The sequence below is a fragment of the Tyto alba genome, unplaced genomic scaffold (genome assembly GCF_018691265.1).
Source record: "Tyto alba isolate M040663 unplaced genomic scaffold, T.alba_DEE_v4.0 Super-Scaffold_23, whole genome shotgun sequence".
NCBI lineage: Eukaryota > Metazoa > Chordata > Aves > Strigiformes > Tytonidae > Tyto > Tyto alba.
The window spans coordinates 1,167,090-1,191,649 of NW_024881297.1; the positions used below are offsets into that span (position 1 = coordinate 1,167,090).

At 44.6% G+C, this 24,560-nt stretch overlaps 1 protein-coding gene across 1 annotated transcript in view; it reads left to right on the forward strand.

Annotated features, from left to right (window-relative positions):
- FRAS1 (Fraser extracellular matrix complex subunit 1) overlaps positions 1-24,560 on the forward strand; it is a 172,862-nt gene that overhangs the window by 84,450 nt on the left and 63,852 nt on the right. The window contains exons 14-22 of the mRNA XM_042796609.1: positions 1,911-2,054; positions 3,804-3,944; positions 4,361-4,501; positions 5,396-5,569; positions 7,901-8,041; positions 10,087-10,230; positions 17,591-17,743; positions 20,575-20,721; positions 23,321-23,467. Coding sequence (XP_042652543.1) covers positions 1,911-2,054; positions 3,804-3,944; positions 4,361-4,501; positions 5,396-5,569; positions 7,901-8,041; positions 10,087-10,230; positions 17,591-17,743; positions 20,575-20,721; positions 23,321-23,467 — 1,332 coding nt within the window. The remainder of the gene's footprint in view (positions 1-1,910; positions 2,055-3,803; positions 3,945-4,360; positions 4,502-5,395; positions 5,570-7,900; positions 8,042-10,086; positions 10,231-17,590; positions 17,744-20,574; positions 20,722-23,320; positions 23,468-24,560) is intronic.

The window sequence follows — 24,560 nt, forward strand, 5'->3', positions numbered from 1 at the left end:
TCAAGGAGGGAAGATCCTTTTGGATGCAGGATGCCTAGTGTCCTTTTGAGACATTCCTCCCATAGGAGTGTTCAGGAACTAGAAAAGCCACAGCGTTCTGAAGAAGTGAAGAGTAAGGTGTGTGAGAGGTTGGGTGAGAAGGGGGAAAGCAAACAGCTAGTGACAAGGCAACAGAAGAAGACAAAAAAATGAAAAATGAACAAAGGTAGAAATGTGAAGAAGGAACATCCAAAATGTCCAAGGACCATGTGCTGGGCAGGAACTCAAATGTCCCATGTCTCGGGCCTCGAAACACTCCCTGTTCTAATGTCACATGTTGTGTGTTTCAGTTCCCTCCGGGTGAGATGGAGGTGCTAACACGTCCCTGCCTGGGGGAGCAGTGAGAGCCATTAAGATGGGGTGTTTATCTTACGCTGTGCAGTGTGACTCATATATAAGCACAAACATAGGTGCTCCATCTCATTAATTAACAAACCCAAGAGCAGCTATGGCCTCAAGCAGACAGAAGCAGCGTAGAAACCATGCAAAACAGGAGTGAGGTGGGAGTAGTGGTGATCACTGGTTTACCGTAAGGTTACTCACAGCTACGTGGATTGCAAATACTTTCACTCTCGCCCGTTACTGGGGAGAGGATGCACTGTCTGTCCCTTAGGGGGTTTATTCTGACAGGAAGCTGTTCGCTTTTGTCACTGCTCTGGATGTAAATGTGCTCTTAGTTATGTGGATGAGCTGCTGCTCTGTCCGCTGGTTCCTGTGTTACACTGAGACTACTCCCAGATGAGTTTTTCTTGGGTGGCTGCGACTTTAGATGTGTTTGTGGGTACAGGGCAAATGTCAGAGCGTTCTGTTTTCTCCCACCTGCCGTGGTCTGGGAGCACGAGCATGCACCTGCCTTATTGTGAATAATACATTTAAGAACATCCCTGGAACATATTTGGGTGTAATCGAGAAAAAAATCTAATCGCTAGAAGAACTGTAATTTGCACAGTTCCTGCCAGCTCTGGTAGCACAGGATTTGATATGAGTCTGCATCACAGATTTAATAAACAGTAACCACAGTAGGCTGAATTTCCCCCACAGCTGAACTCGTACAGTTTCGAATAAGGTGGCTCATTCAGCAGCTGTTTTGGGCGGCAGAATCGATCTCCACCGAGTTAGTTGTAGTTTAATTGTAAGACGTCATCATGCTCGAGGACCCCTCTGTTCTGCCTGTGTGTACCCAGATGCCACAGAGAGGGCACTTACACTGCCTGCATTGCAGGAATGTGATATACTTCAGGAATACCTGAAACATTACTGTATCCCAACCAGGATACGTGAGGATTTCTGCCCTGCTCAACCAGATTGGCCAACAGCCAGAAGTCAGTTCCTTCTGCACCGGTGCAGAGCCCTGGAAGGGCAGAAGGAATTGTTTCTAGAAGCAGCCTGTCTTGTTTTTAACTTTGCAAGGTTTTTAACTTTGCAGCCCTGCAGTCTGCTTCTGTGTTTGTGCGTGGAGCTGGGTTAATGTCAGTAGTGCCTGCAAGGATCTGATTGCAGGTCTGTTTTTTAAGTAGGGTGTGATGGGATCTCTTCCTGTTCCCCTTTGTGCTTGTACAGCCCCTAGCACCAGGATGAAAGTGTTACCAGCACTGCTCCTAGTCTGATTACAGCTACAGAAACTGCTCTGTTGTACACTGCATGTCATATTGCACGTAGAAAATGAAGCTGTAAATTGTGCCCCTGAGAATGGCTTAGATGAAAGATGCTAACCCAAGAGCAGTGGTTTTTTGTTTTCTTTTCTGAAGCAGTGAACGCCTGTGAGTTTAAGGAAGAAAACTGCGAAAGAAGTGAATTACTGCAAACTCTTCATTTTAAGGACATGACTGGAAGTTGATTGTTTGTTAATCCTGCACCTTTCTTTCCTGCAGCTTGTCACGAGTCCTGTTCTTCATGCTGGGGTGCTGCAGAGAACAATTGTTTGTCCTGCAAAGACATATCACGTGTGCTAAAAGCAGGGCTCTGTGTGGCTAGCTGTGGGCAGGGGTTTTATACACAGGATGGAATCTGCAAAGGTAAATACCTGTTTTCTCCTCCAATTGCAAGAAGCTTGAGAAATGCTCTGCATAAAAAGGAATCAATATTTCATTTAGCTGTGCAGCAGCTTTGATTTTATTCATGTCTAAGAAGCCAGATGCACCTTGTGCATAGATATTGGATGAGGAAAGCGGCTCTTTGTTTGTAAGATTATTAATTCATTTAAGCTAATCAGATGCTGAAAGGTTTAAGGTTTTTTCCCTCCCTGAACAGCTTGAAAGCCTAACTGAGCTGTTTCTGAGGGCTTGACAAATGCGTTTGTCTGCGGAAAGAAAAATGGCCTTTGCCAGCAGATTTCTGTAAATTTGATTATAATTCAGCATCACAGTAAGTAATACCTGCACAACAGAGGAGACTTGAGTGCTGGGAAGGTTTTCTGAGAAAAGGGGACAAGATGGCTGGAGGGAATTAAAAGACCTAAGTCAAACAGAACGTGAAGGGGGAAAAAAAAATCTCAAATAGATAAACAATCTAAAATTTGCCACAACCATTCAGGTCAAGTCTGGGTTTCTGCTGGCAGCCACCTCCACTTGCTTTGAAGGACTGTCCAGCTCAGTCAGTAGAAATGACGCAGGGGTTTGTCTGTCTTTACACGGGAGAGGCCTTAAAACCTGGAGCATATTGACAAAAATTGTTACTATTCTGACCAATTCTGGATGAATTTCACTTTGACCAGGTTCCCCTTCATTTTGGTTGATGTCTATACCAGTAAATTTTACTCACTTGTGTTTTGGAGGGTGCAGGTTTGAAATCTGACATCTGTAGCTGAAAAACATTTAAGCTCAAAAGGAAAAATTTAACTTAGATGCAGCTTGGCCATAATTTTGATTTTTTTATTGCCAGCAATTTCTCAAAACTGCATAGTTGTTCCTCACAACCTCCACAACTCAGGCCTTTCGTCTTCTACCAAAACCATGCCTTTTGATCCCCAACTGGGGAGCTGTAAGCTGTTTCAAAAGGAGGCTGTCAGACTGGTGAAAAGAAACAAAAACTGGTTAAGTAAAATACTTGATCCTTCTGCATATACAGCAGCAGTAGCACTACTGACTTGGGGGAAGCCAGAGTTTCATAGTGCTCTTAGGCAGCAGGTCAGTTAACTTCAGACCTGACTGCCTGGGAGAATATAGACCACAGGAATTGGTAAATTGGTAAGAAGGATTATCATGCTTGATTTTAGATGCATTTTCACATTTAAAACTGGCTTGAAAAGGGGGAGGGGGGAATTACAGTTTTTGGATCAACTTTTCCCCCGTCTTTTACTTCCCAAACAGTCTGCAAATTGGTCCTTGTTGTACAAAGGCCTGTAAAGATTGATGAGATACTTCTCATACATGAAATTGTTCAGAACAGTGCTCCCCGTTCACAAGCTGTTGTTGAACAGGAAAAATATATTACATTACCCCGAGGGGATTGTGGCAGGTAGTGGAGAGAGTGCTGGTGTAGACCCGTTTCTGATATTTGTACTTTCTCGGAGTCCTAGATAGGATACGGGTCAGTGAATACCCATCTGCACTCACACATCCACCTCCGTGAATGTCACTACTCACACTAGGAAAGAGCAAATAGGTTACTTGGGCTGGAGTTCCTCTGTTTAAAGATGCCTTTCTGACAAAGAAAGGGCAAGGCATGCTTTGGCTTACATGATTTCACCCGTGTGGCCAGGCTGATGGCTCCGCTGTTCTTTGCCGACTGAGTGTGTTTCATTAATGAGCTGTGCTCTTTGGCAGCTTGTGACCACTTCTGTGAAACGTGCTATTCAGACCAACCCAGGTGTTCGACCTGCGCTTCTGATAAGTTGTTATTTGATGGGAAGTGCATTTCAGAGTGCCCGGATGGATATTTCCCAAGTAGCAATGGAAGATGCAGAGGTGAGAGGCGTATTTGCATGACCTTTTCTGAGGCTCTCAAGGCATGTTGTTTTCTTTTCCCCAGATGTTCACCCTTGGGGAGGGAACGTTAAGAGCGCAGAAGCGCGAGTGGGGACAGGGAATTTGATTTTTTTTTGTTTTCTTTGGTTGACTTGTGATTGTTTTAAGTAAACTCTTTGCCTTGCGAAGCATATTAAGACACGCTGAGATACATATTCAAAACACCGCGCGGTGAGAGTTATTACAGTTAGTAGTTATTAATACACGTGCACTTCTGCTTTCGTTGGTTCCCATAGCTGAACATCATGCCAACAGGGAGTTTTCGCTGTTGGCTGGAGGAAGCTGTAGTCAGCAACACCACTCTCAAGGAGAAAAAAGGGGCTATTTCAGTTCTGTGTGCTCTGTTTCTTTATCAGCTTGTCACGATTCATGCTCCACATGTGAGGGACCTCTGGCCACTCACTGCACCTCCTGTTCCTTTCCTCTGGCGTTGCACCGGGGCCAGTGCCTGCAGGGCTGTGGAGAGGGTTTTTACCAGGATCACGACGTCTGCATGGGTAAGCTATGTACTTGGAGTAAGTTCCCCAGCTGCCGTAAACCAGTGTATCTATATTGGTTTTGGTCGGGCTGTGCTCGGAGTACCCAGCTACAATGCAGATCCTCTATACTACGCTGAATTGGTCAGTGAGTAATTCCTGTGTTTGCCTGCTAATTGTTTTCTACTTTGAGGAAAAGCAGATTTTCTGCAGTCACATCCTGGGGGATTTAGTGATCTTGGGGACTTTTTTTTCCTCTATGCTGTTGAAATAAATGTACATTGCTTCCAAGTGTTCCTTGACCTGAGTTAAGCAGTGGATGACATTCTACACACACCTAGTAGATTTGCTAAGACTGAGGTCATTTTTGCAGCAGTGGAAAACCTGAAAATTCGGAAGATGAATTTATGTTTCCTATGAGCCCTTCAGACCGTCATTTCTTGCTGTCTCTCCTAGTGAGATTGTGTTCACCGTTGCGGTTCCAGAAATTAGAGGAAAATTGACTGCCTGTGGCACAGTACCGCAGTTTTTTTCCCAGCATTATTTGTTCATCAACTTTATTCAAGAAATGAGCTGTTATTCGGGGCCGGGAGGAGGGGGGAATATTTCAAAGTACTTTTCTAAAGTCCCCGTTCCATTATAGAAAACATAGCACCCCACCTGTTTATGGAACAGATTTCTTAGCTTGTGAGTTGCGGCAAGGTGTATGCTCTTCACTACCTCTTTGAGTATCAGGCTGCTTGCAGCAACACGCAACTGGAAAGAAGGATGAACAAGAGGGTCCCAACCAGCATGTTCTCCCCTTTCTCTCCCACATTTACAACCAGATGCCCAGGTTGTTGGGCCTTACCCTGCTCTCCAAAAAAAGCTGTCCTCAGAGCCGCCGTCCTGACTGCTCTCTTGACCTGTGTGCAGGTTGCCACCCGTCCTGCCGCACCTGCGTCGGCCCGGGGCCCTCTCATTGCCTGCAGTGCAGGGTGCCCGAGGATGTCCTGCAGCCTCACCGGCCCGTGGAAGGAGCTGTACGTGGGCTTTGCCTCCCCCGCTGCCAAGCCCGCTTCTACGTGGATGGCGCGGGAGTCTGCAAACGTGAGTAGAGGACGAGAACAGCTGCTGAAAGCCTTCGGCGCAGGGCTGCACTGGGTTTGGGGTGTTCAGAGTGATCTTGTAGGACCTTCAGTTCTCTTTGTGCCTTGAGCTCCTGTGTTTGCCTTGTGACAGTCATGAAGGTGTAAACTCAGTAACTTTCAGAATGGTATATACTAGTAATTTTGTGGGAAAGTACACTCTGCATATAATTTGTGACTAAAGGATTCAGGTACTTTTTTTAAAATGACTGTGTTCAAGTCTGCACAGCTTAGTATTTTTTTCATTGAAGTTGAGAATGTGATTTTTACCACTGACTTATTTTGAAGCAGGATGAATACTTAAATCCTTTTCAGAGAAGGCTGAGCTGTCTCCTTACTAGCCCTTGGAGGAGGTCAAGACATCTCACAGTAGTCTTTTCTTTTGAGGAAGCTCTTCTGATACATGCCCTGAAGCACACATGCCATCGCTGCTGAAATACTAAGCAGGAAGCATTTCCAATGAAAGCAAAAGTTTGGAAAAGAGGCTAACGCGGCATACCTTGGGGATATATGTGGTTTCCTACCACTCTGAGAGAAAACTCTTGTGGACTTCAGCGAAGAATGTTCAGTGGGTAAATCAGCAAGCCAGTCTGTCTGGCTGTACAGAGTTTGGGGCAGGCAGTGTGGATATCTGTACAACAAACATACTGCAATATCTTGAAAATAATGCAGACAGAAGCAGGCCAAGAGGTTAGGCTGTGAACATCTTGTGCCCACACAGCCCACCCTAAGCCTAAGGAGAAATGGTACTTTCAGAAATGGCAGTGATTTCCCCGTGTAGAAAGACAAGTCATAGAGACAGTGACTCTACAGCACTTAAGTAAAGTAATAGTAATAACAATAGAAACAATGCTACTGATGGTGGTTTCTTCCTGTCGAAAAAAAACATTTTCTAAAAGTGGACATAATTTAAAATCCGTTTATTTTGATTTAATCTCTTCATCTCAACTTGATGGTAAGAGTCTGTACAAGCTCCTTTTTTTTACCTTAGGGGATCTTAAGGAAGGAAGAAGTGGCGGGTTTTTTGGTGGAACGATTCTGTCTTTAACAGTGACCTCCGCAGGCCGTAAGGTATCCATGGGTTGGTTCCTGAAGGCATTAGTGTAGAGCCTCCAATCCACTCAGTGGCTGTTCCTTGGCAGGCAATGGTTTTTCCTGGCCAAGTCCAGGTTATGGGATAGAAACTGAGCGAAGCGATCCCTCTACCACTGCCTCAGATGGGTGAACGGACGTGTACAAACAGGCCTGAGCAGAGTTCGGTGACAGTGCTGAGTTATGTCATTGGGCAAGAATGCCGGCACAGCCCCTCGAGTCATTAGCTCTGCCGTACTGGTAATGGCATTAGAATAGTAGTTTGATTTATTGCAGAAGACTGTGAAGATTCAAGATTTCAAACTTTGAGCTACCCCTGTGAAATACTCATGCAAAGCTTGTAGATGTACCTTTTTGAAAAAGTAAGCCCACAGGAGGTGTGTACCATGCCTCCGTTATCAGTGCAGAACAGAAGCACGTTCATATATAGGTTAAAATGCTGGCTTTGAAGGTTTAACCCATGCGGTTGTGAATTTCTCGCCAAAACACAGAAATATCTCTCTATATTTTCCTGATGCCTGAGATTTACCTGATGAAACTGTAAGAAATTTCTCTCTGAGATGATTTGAGTCACTTGAGGCAAAGATAGTCCTGGAGACATTGCATTTGTGACGAGGATCCCTGACTTCTCTCTCTGGCTCTCTGACAGTCAGCTAAGTGTACTTGTATAAATAATTTTATTTAATTTCATTTCTCCTCTCCAGCCTGGTGTCTGTCTTGTCTCCCTAGAAGGCAAAAAGTCTCTCTTTGCATTCAACGGAGACTGATGCAGTGGAACCTGTGGCCTCAAGTCACTGCTCTAATAAATGCTAGGTTTTTAACTAAAGAGTTTATGTGTTTATTTAGCAGGTGATAGCGAAAGATGATTTTCAGAATCTGGTAAGTTTGCAGAACCCCAGAGCTCTCACAGGGAGAAGGGTATTTCCCAGCGTTGTTCATCTCAGCTTTCCATTTCAGTAATGAACTGTGTGGGTGGAAAGAAGGATTAAACATGCAGCTATCTGTGGTTGCTCCTTATCTTCAAGAAGCCTTTGTACTCCTGCCCTTTCTACCTTTCACAAGCAGAGAATCCTGTAAAGGAAATACCTTCCTGCCGTCATCGGGGAGAAAGCAATCTAGCCATACTCTAGGACAGTAACAACCAAGATAAGCTAGAAATAATTTGGCTCTCTCTGTCTTCTTGTTTTTCCTTTCCCTGCAGAGTGCCACTCCTCCTGTGCAGGCTGCGTGGGGAACACTTCGCGGGACTGCACGGCTTGTCTGTCTTCCCACGTCCTGCTTGCAGGCAGATGCCTCTCTGAGTGCCCAGAGGGGCTGTTCAGCCACCAGGACCGCTGCTACTGTGAGTGCATAGTGCAGGCACCTTGCAGCTTCTGCTGCTGAACTTCATGGCACGCACGTTTTTGTGATGCCTTTCTCAATGTAATTAGAGGTGCTCTCAGATTCATATGAAGCTATTTAAGTATTTTCAGGGGGGAATAGGATAGTCCAATTTCAGGAAATGGAATCTCCTCCTAATGGGACAGAGGCGTACACATTGAATCATAAATTATAATCAGTTTTGCTCCTCTGCACTGTTTCCCTGAAAATATTTTGCGTTTCATTTCAGCAGGCCTGGGTGATGTTCTTAACCAGCGCGCTGTGGCAAAAGAGGTCTTTCTTTACTGGACAACACTGAAAAATGATCTGCTTTGATTAGGCTAGATAAGCATATTGTCCATGTGAATTAGCTTTATTTTTGATTGACGCCTGGCTATAGGGTTGGGTTTAGAAAGAAGGAATTTTGCAGATACAGGAGAAAAGCCGTTACATCTATGAATATGCCTGATCAGTAGGCGGGGACAGCATTATTTATAACTGTCTCAACCTTGCCCACTAGTCAGCAAGCGGCAGCCATTCAGCTTGTTTGATCTCATCTAAGCAGGTGACCGTGACTACTGACCTTCTGAGTGACTGCAACTCTTAAATCCTCTTTGCCCCTTGCAGAAAATGGTGGCCTTTGGGGTATGCCGCTAATTGTGAGCTGCTAAGTACAATTGGTGAGGAAATGCAGGTGTTTGAAATCTGATTAGTCCCTTCAAGGTCACCTGAAAGTTGTCTGCTGTTTCAGAATAGATTTGTTGGGTCAGGCACCCATGTATCTGTTCTGGCAGTAGGGGACATGTATGGGTTGCTTCCCTGGGAGGCCTCAAGTTTAGAGGGAGAAATCTCCTCTAAAGTCCATTGCTCTAGTTATTCAATTTATTCACCCAAGGAACAACTCTATAAATACATTTATTTGGCAGGCCATTGTAAAGATTCATCAATTTTGAGGTTGTGCGCTGCCACCTTACAGCTGAGGTAACTGCTGAATGTTGCATTAAGCTTATGTAAATGTCTCAGAAACAAAATTTCAGTGTCAGGAAAGTGGCATTTTTCTGTATGCTGCCAGCTTACATCTCCTGAGCCTTTTGAACAGCGGAGCTCAGGGTGTAATATAGGTGTGCCTAGAAAACTGATTCTTCCTTTTGAACTCTGAACTCATGAGCATGATTCCTGACAAGCTGAGAAGGTGGTGGGACATGATGTGTTTGGTCTTAAACACTGGAGCCTTATGCTGTGGCAACTGCGAAACGCCCAGCTTCCATGTGGGGAGTGAGCAATTGCAGGTAACCTGGGGGAGTCCCGAGGTGGGACATTTTTGAAGTTGTGTGCTTTTGTTCATAGAAGAGCTTTAAAAGAAGTTTTTAAGATTTTTTTACAGTTCATTAGCCGTAGTATTTCTATCTCCCTCAGATCTGTAGCATGGAAATCCTGGAAATACGGCGTGTGTCCTTAAAGGTAGAAAGATACAAAAGCAGTCTGAGTGAAATAGTTTTGAGCAATCTTAACCGCTTTCTCTGCAATCTTTTTGTTGAGCTTTTAGCAGACAGAATGAGGTGGCATGGCATTCAGGTTTTCTAGGTTTCAGTTTGGGAGGGCTTCGTTCAGAAATCATTCCTCGATTTTCCACTCGTGAATATCAAACTCATGCCACTATGATGTTCGTACCATCCCAAGATGTTTAATTTATCCCTCCTGTGCATCCCACTCTTACTGCACAAGCATATGTGGAGGCAGGAATAAAAGGGCCAATTTCTTGATATTTCGTACAGATCTATACTTTGATTAATGCAGAGAACAAATCACATTTTTAAATTGACAGCTCATTTCTCATCTTATTTATTCAAACGAAGATGGAAGAGCCTTCCAAACCACAACTCTGCAGTCACTGATGCTATTTGATCGCTTTATGTCCATGTTTTGTAGGAGTAAATGATTATTATAGGGGCTGGCTTTCTGGGGAGGGGAGAGTGTGAGGTGAGCGATACCAAGAGCAAAACAACAAGCGTTGATTTTCTTATTCAGCCTGTCATCCATCCTGCAAGACGTGCCGTGGCCCTTCGGATTTGGAGTGCTTAACCTGCCATCCCCATGCGACTCTAGCTAGTGGAAAGTGCAGGACTAGCTGCAAGGAAGAGCAGTATCTCAACCTGGTGGGATACTGTGTGGGTAAGTAAGAGGAGACGGCGTGGGTCGTACAGTGTGATGATCTTTCTGTGGCATTAACAAGCTGCTTGAGCACACCCCGCAAAGAAATCAAAGTGCCCGTTAGGAGTAAAATGTCACACAGATGAAAAGACCATGAGGAACTCCAGTTCATAGTATATAGCAAAGCTGAGCTGCGTGAAGTCAGCTGCAAATTGTGTAAGGGCAGGTAGCAGGGAGAGGGGGACAGGGCTCTCCTTTGCCAAGCTGGCTGCTGCACGGTTTGGTGTGAAGGCTTGAGGTCACCTGTATGGACCAGAATGGCTGGGAATCATCAGAGCGTTCATACACTTCTGAATAGCACGAGGAGCACGCTCTTACAGATAGGATGGGCTGCAGCTCTGCTCTGCTGAGTGGTGATGTGCTTGCCTTTGCCAGGCCAAGCGCTTACGCGTGTCTTGCTCCAGTCTGGGCTTTACAGCACACTGCCTGTCACTGGGGAGCCAAGCCTGGGGGACCCAGCGCCAGGAAAACCGCTTAGGTCCTGCACAGAGCTTCAGTAAAGTGAGTTAAGGAGACATCTGTGATTCAGAGCAGCAGTTCATGGGGCCCTAAAGAAAAAATTGCACAGCTAGCACTGCTGTGTGTGTTTTTGGGAGGTAATAGCACTTCCATATAGGGGTTATACTTTGTGGGCACTCGGGGCCTGCACTTAAGTCTATCATCAGAAGCCACTGATTGCATTTACCTGCTTAAAAAGAAAAATCGCTTTTAATCCATCGTGCAGACATATATAAACATATCCTGGGAACTGCTCCAACAATTTCTGAGCTTTATCAAGCCATTTTTTTCTTTATCAAAAAAGGACACGGTGTGTGAGGCTTAATCTAGGCTGAACAGTTCCAAATGAGATAAGGAATCCTAAGGAAAGGGAAAAATGAATTAGACATGATAAATATATCCACTGTGAGACTATTGTTCTCAAATTAATATGGATGATTCCCCTTCACAGAGACTTCTTTTTGTTTACATATATGTGCTGTTGTTTTTTTTTTTTTTTTAATGAAAGACTTGTTTCTTTGCTCTCGACAGATTAATTTTACGCATCATTTCTTCATCTTGCTTTTAAACAACGTTTATTGTTTTGTCTGCAGAGACAAAGAGAGGGGGGGAACAAAGTATCTGAGGAGTAGGAAAATATTCTAAAAGTATTGTATAGCTCCTTAGGGATACAAGAAATCAGGTTGGGGAATCAAGATGTTTCATACAGTCAAGTAATTACAAAATGGAAGTAATTCAGCATTTCGGTGTAAAGAGCTGTCTCTGCCCTGTAAAATTTCATGGCTACAACGATAATTATTAATGTCCCATCACACTGTAGGTGTATGCACTTTATTTCTTCCACCGTATTTTCCCATTACTTTGCATTATGCTTCCTGTGAAAAAAGGCCTGTGGAAATGTGGTCTTCCCGCTGTAAATTTAGTTGGAAAAACTTAGTCCCATTTATCATAAACCAGGATTCTTTCTGAGGAGGGTTTACTGTGCTGCTTGTTGTGTGCTTCAGTCACCCCTTTTAGACTGCCGTTACCTGTAAGCTTGGCGAGGTGTCGTGGAGCAGTGAGTGTGCTCCCCCGATCCCAGACGAGACGGGAGGTGTCGCAGTGCCTGGCAATAGTGAGGAGCACAGATTGGAAACAAGGGGCTCGCTCAGGCAACATGGAGCGCAAGCTTTGACCCCCCCCAGACGCGCTACGCTGACACAGATGAATCACCTGCAAGGAACCTGGCCCGGCTTCTGCAGCTCCAAAGCAATTGCAGTCTGGTGATGCATCCTTTCCTTGCAAACTACCAACCTGCATTTCAAAGCCCTGCAGGTCGTGAACGCTGTTTGGAGGCTTGTCCTCTCACAGGAGTAGCCTGTTTTCAAGGCTTGGTTCACAGTGCCTGGCATCACTGTGTCGCAGTACCGCGTCTGTGGATCGGGGCTCCCGAAACAGGAGAACAGGCTTTCCAGGTGCAACCGAGTAAGAGCATAAGGAGACACCTTTCCTCCTCCTCCCAGCTCCGACCTTAGTCTTGCTGTGTGGCTTACTCGTGTCAGTCATGCCTTTGGGAGGCCCAGTACAGATAACCCCAGTAACACGGGAACCCTCGGTGTTCATGTGGTCTTGCACATAAATGCATTGCTGTTTCTTTGTCTAACTGAGGTTTTGAAAATCCTTGTAGAGGAACATAGTTATTTGTTGCCTATAAAAAAAAAAAAGTTGTGCTTTAGTCTCGGATCTGCAGTCTAAAGGGTGTTGGTCTTTGCGCCGAATTTATATCTGATGTTTAAGCAGGGGATGTGTGTTACCAGATCTGCTGGAGGTAAAGAGCTCCACATCCAGGTTGTTAAATTTCACTGTTCTTCTCATTCAACACAGATTGAAATGCTAAATTTGCCCTTGCAAGTTATTAATGACCAGTTAAAGAGCAGCTGTCCCATAAAAGAGAACATTAAAACCCCTGACACTCGCATAATATATGATTTGCATCAGAATCTAACAAAGCTTTTTCCTTTGCTTCCCAAAGCAATATTTTTTTACAGTTATCTTCCCATTTATCTCTAATTCCGACCCTCCAGGCAAAACTGTGTTATGACTAATACGGACTGCTGTGCATTATAGCCAGCTGTCATACTTTATGGACCTGCAGGGAAAAATCTTTCATACAGGATGGAGAAAACCAAATGTCTCTTGAAACCATTGCCTGTTAATTAATGTTGTTATTGTACATGTTACCTGAATGAGGACTGGAACATTTGCCTTGTTAGTAGAAAAAAAGATCATGTTTTCAGCAGTTCATCAAATAAGCATTTCAAATGTAAGGAGAAGAAAGGCAAACAGCCTCAAGTTTCAAAAGTTCAATGAGCTTCTGAGCTTTGTTTTGGGCATGCTGAATTTGTGCCAGTCTTCTTCGAGAGTACTCACTCAGTTGATTAATTTTATTTAATAGCTGAAATGTATGTACAGGAACGTGTTTGTGGCTTTAGCAGTCCCCTGTTGAGTCTCAGGGCTTCTCTGTGTGTGTGTTTCTTTTCCCAGCCTGAAAGCACTCTGATTTCTCTCTGCATCTTAACCAAGATGACTTCAGCTTCAGTCAACATTGCAGTCACCAGTCTGAAAAATAGCACTGTCACGAAAACCATTGTCCTGCTTATAAAACCCTGCCCTTACTTTTCTGATTTGAATAAATCATATGCCTGTCTTGAGGTTTCCTCATTGATCTTTCCTCCTTGATCTTTTCCTGACTTGGTGGAAGGGCAATTAGAAAAATGTGATGGATAAGGGAAGGAATTCACAGACTGAGTTCTGCTGGGTGCTCAGCTAAGGTGTAAAAGGATGCAAAGGACTACCTACCAGAATTAGTAGCAAGGGCAGCTGGCATGAAATGAAACTCAAAACACCCGCTGATGTAATATTCCCTAAGGTTCTCTCTTAGCTTCCAGCTGCATCTTCCTTGGAAAGGAACTCCCAATCCTCATGTTCAGCTGCTCGGACCCTTGCTTTCTTAGGCTGTGTGCAGTTACAAAACTGTTCAAAGGTAAATCAAAAGAGCTCAGGATGATGCCTGGAACAAGCTTTTCTGCCTTGCTATTAAAATTCCAGAAGGGACACTCTGACAACAAGAAATACATTCAGCTCCTTGTAAAATTAATGAGCTGTTGCTGTACTCTTAGAGAGACATTGATATCATCACAAAGAGCTGGAGTTTCGCTGAGCAGAGCGAGAGGGGAATTGGGGGCTTAGCTCCACTTAGTCAGTGGTGTGCAACCTCCTACGGGATTAACAGCTGAGCTGTCAGAGGAGGAAAATGGAAGATTTCCCTACTTTGGTCTGGGCTCATTTGTGCCAGGCATCATCCAGCCGGATTCCCACCTTCCGCTGCCTAGAGAAAGAAGCGCCCACCCTTTTCAGCAGATGCTGGCAGATCCCTGCAAACGTGGTCGCGCTTCACCAGGAGCTCACCTGGCTTGTTTGTGTGACAAATTCCCTTGCAGGTCTTTCGAAGGAGAGGCAACCCCCCTGCCCCCCCCCCTCCAACAACCAAATCAAACCAAAAATCCTGGTCAGTGCTAGGTGTCTGTCTGAACCAACCGTACTGATTTTCTTCCTGGATTTACTGTAAGGTGCTAAAGAACATTTGCATACTGACATGCCTGTAAATTGCATGATGGTTTTAAGGACTGATTTAAAGTAGTGCTCTGTTGTAAACCTCATACTTTACCTTAGAGTATAGTAGGAAACTTACATCAAGAAATTCTTTTCTAAAGTGCCTTTAAGAGGGGAGGTCTATTTAAACAGTACAAGTGGTTGATTGCCTAGCAAATGGTGGAACTGAGAGGTAGAAATGCCTCTGGTTTCCTTTATGAGCATACACAAACGCTTTAGAGATGATTTTGTCTCCCCAAACAGCCTTCTTTGTCTTGACAGGCAAGGGAACAATATATAATAGATACTTTCCCTATAGGAAGGGCACTATTTTCTTTGTTTTCTTTGCTTGCTAAGAGAAAGCTAAAGAGGGCATGGAAGTAAAGTAACTCTGGAAATGGAAATCTGTGTAAGTAATTCTATTACACTTTGCAATAAGAGTTGCTTTATAGGAAGATCAGGAATAGGTAAGGTGGTTTGTTGGGTGAGGTTTTTTTGCATGGAGGTGATTTGACAAGGAGGAAGTTAGAGCCAGCAGAAAGGGTAGCTGGAAAAAGTGTTGTTTGGACAGCGGAAGGCAAGCCAGTAGTCTCAAAAAGGTGAGGAGGGAGGCACTGGGACTACAAGCAAGGTGGTGGCGTGCTGCCATGACGAATCCCCTCTGGGTACTGGAAGAAGGCCTAGGGAGTTAAGGAACTGTGTTGCACTGACCTGCAACAAACATGGGGTGTGAAGCCTCTGAAAACCCAGAGCCTGCAGGCAGTAACTTGCCTGCTAGCTGAGCTGGAGTGAGGATTCACAGGGAGAAGGCAGAAGCAGGAAACAAATACAGCTGTGCGGTGCTACTGGGAAGCATAAAGAAAACTCTCTGCTTCTGTTAGTCCTCGCTTCAAAGGGAGCCTGCTGAGAAAAATTTAAATAATCTTTTCCAAAGCAAAGAACTTCAGTCCTTCCTTTACTCTCTCACTAGTTCCTCACTATCCCTCACATTCACCATGAGCATCAGTTCTGATTTTTTATTTGGTGGTGTGTGCTCTTTGATCTCCAGGGTTGCACAGGAACAAGAGAGAGATGGGACTGATTTATCCTAAAACAGTGTCTGAGAAAAAGAGCTCTTTCGATACATAGTAGCAGACAAAACTGTCCTGCAACAGCACCTAGCTTTGTAGATACTTAGCTTTTTAAAGGTTAGTTTAGTAGAGTCGAGTTATTCAGAATAGATACTGGCTATTTGGACACCCTAAGTTGTCTCTGTCTTATTTCTGTGCCATTTATAAAACCTACTGACCATACACAGTGAGTATGGTTATTTTCTATATCTAGCCAAAGCCCTCTATTAAAGATCAGTGGCTCTGGCAAGAGATTAAACTGGAGAAGTATTATTTTAACAGTAAGGGGCGTAGACATACTGCCAGGTAAACATGGAAGCATGAGAAACTAATTGGACTTATGTTCATTTTATTGAATCTAAGTTCATTTATGTTCATTTTATTGAATATAAGTGCATAAAACTCTTCAGCCCCACCTCCAGCCCTGTGCATACAAATTACGTGTGGTGCTCAGGGCCTTTTGGATGCTATCTTAGTCCTTGCTCTCTGCAATGAGCTGCGCGCGATCCTTTCGGGCTTCAGTGAGTCTACAGGTAGACGGCAGGTCTGATGTCAGCACAGGTTTGGGGTCTTTGTGAAGATTGATGGGGTGGTGCCTTGGGTATTGAGTTCTCCTGTGCAGTCAGAAGCTGCAGTACGATAACCGCTGTAAGCTGTAACCCCTCTAAGGAGGTTTGGAGGTTGGTCACCGAGTTTGGGAGCATGACCTCGTGTTCTGCTTTGCTTTTCTTACCACTGTCCTGCCAGTGATGGATTGAGAACCTACACGGTCACTATCTTAAGCATAATGTTTTCTTCTCGCATACCTTTACCTCCCCTCTGGCTGTTAATTTCCCGCCTGCAAAGATGAGGGGTTTGGGCAGAAATGAGATAGATTATATACTCTGTAAAATCGGGAGGTGAAAGTGACAGTGCTTTAAGGTCCTCGAATCCCTGTATGCAGTCAGAATTGCATTCTTTTCTGAGTAGCATCTGTGCTTTTCCGCCACGGTTTGGTAGGAATCCTCTGTGTGGAACATACAGCAGAAGGCAGGCTGGTGTTAGACTCCAGTCACTGTTACGTTCTTGCAGGTATGGGTGCAGAATTCCCCCGGACTCCGATGTGAGCCTGTCTTCAGCTTGTAAAATTAGATTGCCTGACAATCTGTAGTAATGATGTCACAAGAAACAAAAGACAGAAAGTTGAACCTTCAGCAAAAATCTGACAAGAGGCCAGGTACTCAAATCAAGTCTCATTATTACATTTCTTTCAAGACAGTCGTCATTTCCTTTTTAATTTTCTGAATTACCATAATGAGGATTAATTTGGCTTCCAGGTTGCCTTACAGTGCTCTGTTGTGCACACAAAAGACTTGTTGTAAAACCTTTTGAAGCACCTAAGTTCAGGCAGAGGTCAGGAGACACAAGCTTGTATGCTGCTGGGGAAAAAGGTAAAAAAGGAAAAAGTATTGAGGCACTGTCATGCAACTCTAAATGCTGCTCTTGGCTTGGCTTTGAGGTCTGCAGTGGCCTCTTCAGGGTATGGATGTCTCGTTTGTGTGGGAAAATCTGAACAGTAAGAACTACGGGAGAAGGTCATACAACTGTACAGGTTGTGGTCTTCGTTTCTCTACTGTGGGAGCAGAGGGAGGTGAATGCCTACGGCTGCCAGCATAGTTTGGTAAAGATAAACCTGTCAGCAGAAGCACCTAAAATCAGAGAAAGATTTGGGGAAAGCAGAGAGCTTTGAAATGGCTTTGGACAAAGCTCACTCGAGGATGGGAAAGAGGACGCTTGAATGGGACAGGAGAGATGGCTGAGGAAAAGTGAAAACGTGATGCTCAGGAAGAGCACGAGGTGGGAATGGGGGCAATAGGAAAGGAATGCTCCTTGAATGCGCTGGGTTCTGGTCATCTCTCATGCAGGCATCTGGCAGTGCAGTGTTTAGCACCTGATCCCAGCCCTTGTGCAACCAGTCAGCAGGGAGGGGCTCTGAAAGTTAGGCCCCTGATGTGTTCCTTCAGTTCTCAGCAACGTGTTTCCCCTTAGCAGCTCTGCTTGGTCCATCTGTGATCACAGTGTCCGTTATTCCCTGCTCCCTTTAGACTGCCACCCTTTGTGCCATCAGTGTGTGGCCAACCTGTGGGACAGCGGCAGCATCTGTCTGAAGTGCCAGAACGCCCGTCACTTGCTCCTGGGGGATCACTGCACTCCTGACTGTCCAGTGGGGTACTACGCGGAGAATGGTGCCTGCAAAAGTGAGTAGTCTCTACAGATGCCTCAAGTAGCTGCAAGGGACCGCGTGGATCCCTGTGAGAAGTTCCATGACATGGCTCCTGCTTAACAGAGGAGCTCTGTCCAGCTGGCAGGACACTGCACTGGGAGCTAGAGATGTCCTTCCTGGCTAATAACTCTGCCCTCTGGCTGGGAGCACTCTGCTTGCTCCCTATAATCTGTGTCTGCTTTCAGGCCGTGAGTTCTTCGAGGCAGACAGTGCTGTACTCTCCTGAGCACATGCTGAGGCTACGAGGCCCTAGCCCACTGTTTCAATACAATTAGTAAGTGTAATGAGTACCAGACACAGCAGTATGCTTGTGAGGGAGAGATGAAGGTGAGTTTTTCTCTTTCCCTCTGGTAAATCCCATCTGTCGAAGGTGTGGGCGCAGAGAATAGGATGACAGTATACTGTGTTCTGTGTAGGGTAGCTACCCTCAGATCACTCCGAGGAACAGATGTGATTTTTAAGCACAAGAAAGAATAACTTAAGAGGCTTTTCATGTGCCTATTACCAAGTCTCCAATTTGTGTGGTACCAGCACGGTTCTGGGATGCTAACACTTGCAAATACTTTCTGGATGTGTGCTTTGAAGGGCCATGCAACTTCGGCTCACAGAAGGCAGAACTCGAGCTGGTAGCAACATCTCAGGAAGTTTGCAAGCTGAGATGGAACATCATCCGAGCTAAGGCCTCTCATTGAGACTTGTCTTGCTACAGTAATGGTCCAAAAGGCAATCACTGAGGGCAGCTTCTAAATCAAAAAGCCATTTTCGCTCAGCCTTAGGCTGGCACGAGAGATGCGGCGCTCCAGCTGCGTGGGTGAAGCTGCACTGATGGCACGTTTTATTCTCCAGCCTTCTGTGCCTTCACCCATCCCTGGATCTCCTCCAGTTTTTGTTGTTGATGTGGTTTCGTATTCTGATCATTGTTTGAGCTGCTTTGTATTTCTTGGACTCTAGAAGGGAGTAGGTTGCTTTTGTTATGTGGCCAACAGCGACACGTTAAAGCCCAATGCGTCTTACACTGAGCAAAGGGTATTGCAGTTTATTTTAAGATGTAAGCATTTAATATGTGGATGCTCCTTTTGCAGGAAATGGCATTTCCTGATCCAGTCTAACAATTGTTGGTTAATGTTTCAAAGGTTCTCTCAAGCACTCCTGGGGCTGTGTTTACCTGTTTTTGACAAACGAAATCTCAGAGAAGTATGAAACATACTCTGTGTCATTTAATTGGAAAGACCCCTGAGAGAGATATTTTGCCTTCCTGGAAATCTAAGCCTAGGGATAACATTTCTTCCCTTTGGTATAAAGGTTTCATTTAAAAGAAGCTTTGCATTATTCAGACTGTGTCAAAGCTCATATTACATTTTGTTCTAGCTTTGAAGATCTCCAGCACAGCGTAATGCAGTCGCTTCTCTGATTTCTTTGCCCACTTTCACTAATGATTAATTTGGCCTGATGGGTGTAATGATGGCATCAATCTTTAGATAAAGGCCTATCAAGAAAAAAAATAGACTAATAATTTTGTGAGTATATACCCCCTTTGGAGAAATTAATAGGCTACATTGGCCTCATCCACTGTGGTATTTTAAATCTCTTCACTCAGACTAAGCACAAGAAGTGGGAGACAAAGGGATGGAAAGGAAATAGGGAAAGAAAACAAGAGGGGTAGCATAAAAATATCTCTTCAAAAATGCAGGGAAGGAAAAAGATAGTGTTGTACTTCCTTACTCGAGGCAGTTGGTGGGATTGCTGGCTGTGAAGAATTGCAGAAGGATCTTGTAAGACTCTCTGGGCAGTAAAGCAGGAGGTAGTAAGTTTGGTGTAGGCCAATGTAATGATGCACAGGGGGATACCCACTTCTAACCTCACCTACAGAATGATGGCATCCTTGCCGTGACCTTGCAGCAATGATCAATCAGCCCGTTTAAAAAGCATCCCAGTGTTCAGCAAGGCTGAAAAAAACACATCAAACATTAGGCGCTAGCGCAAGAGGAAAGAGGAACAGAAGAATTCATTCTGCCACTGTCTAAAGGAGCTGCGTGCTGTGAGCAGTGCTGCCCATCTCAGAAGGGAAGGGCAGCGGGACTGAAGGTGGGGAGTGAAAGGCTTCTGCACAGCGAGCAGCTGAGTAGACCACAGTGTGCCAGCAGGAAAGCCAGGAGACCTTAGGAGGAGAGCGATGTGATGGAGGCCTGCAAAGTAATGAGTGAAATGGAGAGAGGGCACGTGGAGGTTTGACTGTTCTCTTGGAGTTGCCTTTTGCAAGAAGTAGCAGCTGTGCAGCTCCTGCCAAAGGGATGGATGTAAAACTTCGGGGAGCTGTGGAGCTGTCAGAAGAGCACTTAGTGGTTCCTGTGGGGGGGATTCTAAACAGACAAAGCACATCAGGCTCGGGAGGGCCTGATGTGGTAATAGTTGAGAGAAAGCATGAGAGGAAGGTACTGATACCTGCTTGCTCTGTTCTTACTCTTCTCTGACAGAGAGGTCTTGGCTGGATCCTGCAGGGTTGTTCTTAAGTGGAAGGGAAGGTTGAAGAGAAGAGGAATGGGTAAAAAGAGAGAAAGGAGAGGAGGGGAGAAAGCTAGCGTGCATGGCACACAGAACACAAAAAAACCTGTTTAATCCATCCATCACAGGCTGGGTTGGCTCCTGAGCTCTGTGCACCAGTAAGGGCTTAGACTCAGTGGGGACTTCTGGTACTCAATATCACCATGCCCAGGCTCTGAGAGTGCTTCTGCTGAACCTTGTGCAGCTGTGCTCAAAGATCTGCTTTTCCTTGAACAGAAACACTTGTTCTTGCTGTCCCTGCAGGGTGTCACCCCTCCTGTAGGACCTGCACCGGCGGGGGTCCTTTTTCCTGCTCTTCCTGCAACACCAGCCTGGTTCTCTCTCACACCAGCATGTGTGTGCCAGTCTGTTCCCCAGGATACTACAGGGATGACAGGCAGACCTGCAAACGTGAGTGTCTCTCTCCAAGCCATCTCTCCTTTCCCCATTATATTCACCGACATGTCTTTTCTTGTTCCTGTGCTTACTGTTTCTCTTGCCAGGAAAAGAAAGATTTCAAGCGACTGAAAATTCAATGTGAGTTGACAGAGGTGATTAGCTGCCTTAGAAACAGAGCCTACAGCGTGGTTTAAATTTGAACACAGTTGCAGTTTTGTTACCACCCTCAAAGACGAGAGGCTTTAAGTCCCATAGTAAGAATCTGCAGGAGAGTTTGTGTAGGCTTCCTTGAGACGTTGTCTAGGCGGTACATAGAGAAGTGGCCAAAAGTGTTGGTGGATTCTGAGCTTTTTGAAAATTTGACAAGTTTAGACCAGTTTTAATCATTTTTTACTAAGGCAAACCCCCTCCCCACTGTACTACCTGCCAGTACCTGCCATGGAAGCTGCATTAAGACTGTAGCATTTATGCGACATTTTTCCACAGGCAAAACCTCCGTAGAAATAAAGTACAGCTTGGTAGGCATAGCCCCTGACTTGAGCTGTGGTATTTTTTACCTCCTAATGATCTGATACAATTGATCTGGTGTTAAGTCCAGTAATGTTTTATCCTAGTCCTGCCATCCGTTGTGAATCTCTCAGGCCCTCTCTTTTCCTTTATTGTTCAGTGTTCAGTCTGGCTCTGACATCAGTTAGGTTATTCCTCACGTAATTATGGGCGTGATGTTCCAAAATGCAAAATTATACAGCGCAAAGACGTAAAAAGTATGAAAAAACCCTGCTTGAGTTGACCCACTATAATGCACACACCTAAAAATGAGTGAATGCTTAAGTGGTTTCGTTGCCGTGAACCTGAACACTCAGGTTCGTTAAGTCCTACATTACCCTGATTTAAATTCTTCTGATTTATGATAAAATAACAATGTTGCACTGCACTGACTATAGGTATCAGTCTCATCCTATCTAGACCCAATTTCTTTACTGATGAGGTCCTATAGGAGGAAACTGATACGGCTGTCAGCTTTACCTGCCTTTTGCTGAAATATATGGTTCTCCTGAAACTATTATTTCCATCTTACCAGCAGTAATGGAGACACCTTGCATAAGTTCAGAGAAATAGGTGGAAGACTTTGTACCATTCTTCCATTGGCACAAAAAAAGGCTATTTAATAATAATGAAAAAAGGAATTGAATAAAAAAGATAAATAAATAAAAAAAGGAATCATGGGATTCTTACTGTCTTGGCTAGTTTCCTGCAAGCTCTACAAGATATTCACTGTTCTCTGCTGCAGTATGGATTCTCTTATTGCTCACTACACCAGAATACCTCCCTTCCTAATTAAAATGCCCTTTATTAGTGAAACCTCTCCTATTGATAGTTCCTCCCTCGAGACATCATGGTAGAAGCGGAGTGTTCCTGAGGACTGTATCTTTCCTGAATTTGGTTCAGTGGCTCAAATGCAAACAGACTTTTGCAAGCAAATTCAACTACACTAATCTCCTTTTTGGAAATGGCTTTTTAAGAAGCGTATGTAATCCTTGTGGCAGGAGGCTCAAGGCAAAGTGTGTTGGTGCATTGGATTTTTGTCATTCCAAGTGTCACTTGTGCCTTTTCAAGTGAAGCACGTAAAGGTATAAACTATCCCAGTGCTGGAAAACTACCACTTAGAGGTAATGAAAATTGTTTAAACAGAGGTTGGCCCCCACTTGGGGTTGTGTTTTCAGAGCTTTTTTCTGGTTAAGCCTAAGTGCAGAATTGAGCTTGGGCAAAGATTCTGACTCTGTCTGGATTTAGTGACACTCAAGAGTAGTTGCCTGGGAATTTAGCAGTCCCTTTTCTGCATGTTATTTTTCTAAAGTTTTGTCTCACCAGAATCGGAGCAAGCTTTGCAGTGCATAGGCAAAGGGCTAGGAAATATTTTTTGGCTTTTCATAGCACATTTCTATTAAATTTTCTGCTATGAATTAGCTAAGAGCTCTGACATCAGCACTGGGCACGCTTGGCTGTTAGTACAGCCTCCTGAGAAGCTTAGTCCCTGGACATCAAAGAGGTGAGTTGAAATATTCTGCCTCTGGACTTTGATCCTAGATTTAGTAAATCCCTGAATTATTTTTTTCCCAGCATAATTATTTGCTCCCTACAGCTCCAAAATTTCACACTGTGCAAATAAAAAGATGGGAACATGAAGTGAAATTAAATGGGCCTTTGGTCCCACCAAGATTTGCTACCTGGATTGCAGCCGTCTACTGTGGTCTCCAGATTTCTGTGTTTATGAGTTAAATCAGGAGTCACATGTCATGCAGGTTGCTTAAAGAAAATAAGAAGAACAGAGACAGGGAAAACTCTTACTTGGGGATTTGAATTCGAGGTCAGTGTTTCACCCTGAATGAAGCAGGATGAGGAGACATAACAGTCTATTCGAAATGGAGGGAGGCTTTTTACATTTTGGAGGCTGTGAAAAGGATCGTAAAAAGCAAAAACTCTGAAGTCTCCACAGGTTTCTCTCAAAGAGGACAAGAGGAGAGGCCGGAGCTACGGGATAATACCACTTTTACTTGTAGAGTTGTCTGGTGCATCAGTAATTACAGTTATTTTCTTTGTCTTTCCATAGCTTGCAACAGCCAGTGCCTGAGCTGTGAATCAGCTGCCGGCTGTACGTCTTGCAGAGATCCAGCTAAGGTCCTGTTGTTCGGCGAATGCCAGTACGAGAGCTGTGCTCAGCAGTATTATCTGGATTTTTCCAGCAAGACTTGCAGAGGTGAAAAATGCACTGCTGATTTAAAGAAAAGAGAAAAAAAAAAAAATTTGCACATGCCTTGGCTAAGAATCCGTTACATTACAATGTATTTAAAGCAGTGGCCTGCTTTAAAAAGTGTGTATGAGGGGGGGAAGTTGTTCAGCAACAGACTATGTTCAAGGTTTTTTCACTTTTTCAACAGTCTGCTGTGACATACTTCAGCCATTCAGTGAAACAAGACTATTGCAAATCCTTCTCTTGTAAATGATTTAGTAAGTGAGCCAGCAAACTTTTCAAGGGTCAGGTCCAGCAATTCGTTTAGTCATGGGTCAGCTGGATAACGAGTGAGCCTATCAGGCTAAATCTTTTTTAGAGTGCTTATAGGGCCTTGTATACTTCACTGCTTCTCTCTGTCTTATTAAATACTGCATCACGGGATGACTGCAGAAACAACAGTTTGCAGCGATTTAAAAGACACATGACTTGAAAGATTTCCACAGCTCCCAAGGAGAGTGTTCCATAATGGAAATAAGTGAGGATAAGGTGGCTTTATTGTAGCTAACACCACTAAGACCAGGTTATAATACAAATGACTTGTTGTTCAGCATTCTTTCCTAGCTGGCTCTCTCAGTGCCTGAACCTAGCTTAACTGAGTAGTGTCTGTGCCCGTAGCACTGCGGCTCTTCACAGAGGTGACACTGTCTGGTGTTCAGGCTGCTGGAATGAGGCAAGACTCTTGCCCTGGCTTTGCCTTGGGCATGCTGCATGGACTGGGGTAGTTCAGCTCATCTCAGTGAGTCCTTGTCTCCCACCCCTCTTGCTCTTGCCCATTTGTCTGTCTCATCTGCCAAGTGTGCCTGTCCTTCATTGCTGATACGAACCCTCGAAGTTTCACCAAGAAATGGATAGTTGTGTTGGCAGCCTGAGTAGACGCTGGGCACACGTTCATGGTTGGGGCTCTGCTGAACCCTGGAGGGGAGATGGCACAAGGGCACGTGAAGACACATCTGAAACCAGCTGGGTCTAGTGTGTTTCTGGCCAGTGGTCTTTCCAGAGGGACATTTGGACTGTGAGGGACAACAGTATCATTTTCTTTTGGTCAGAGTCATTTGAG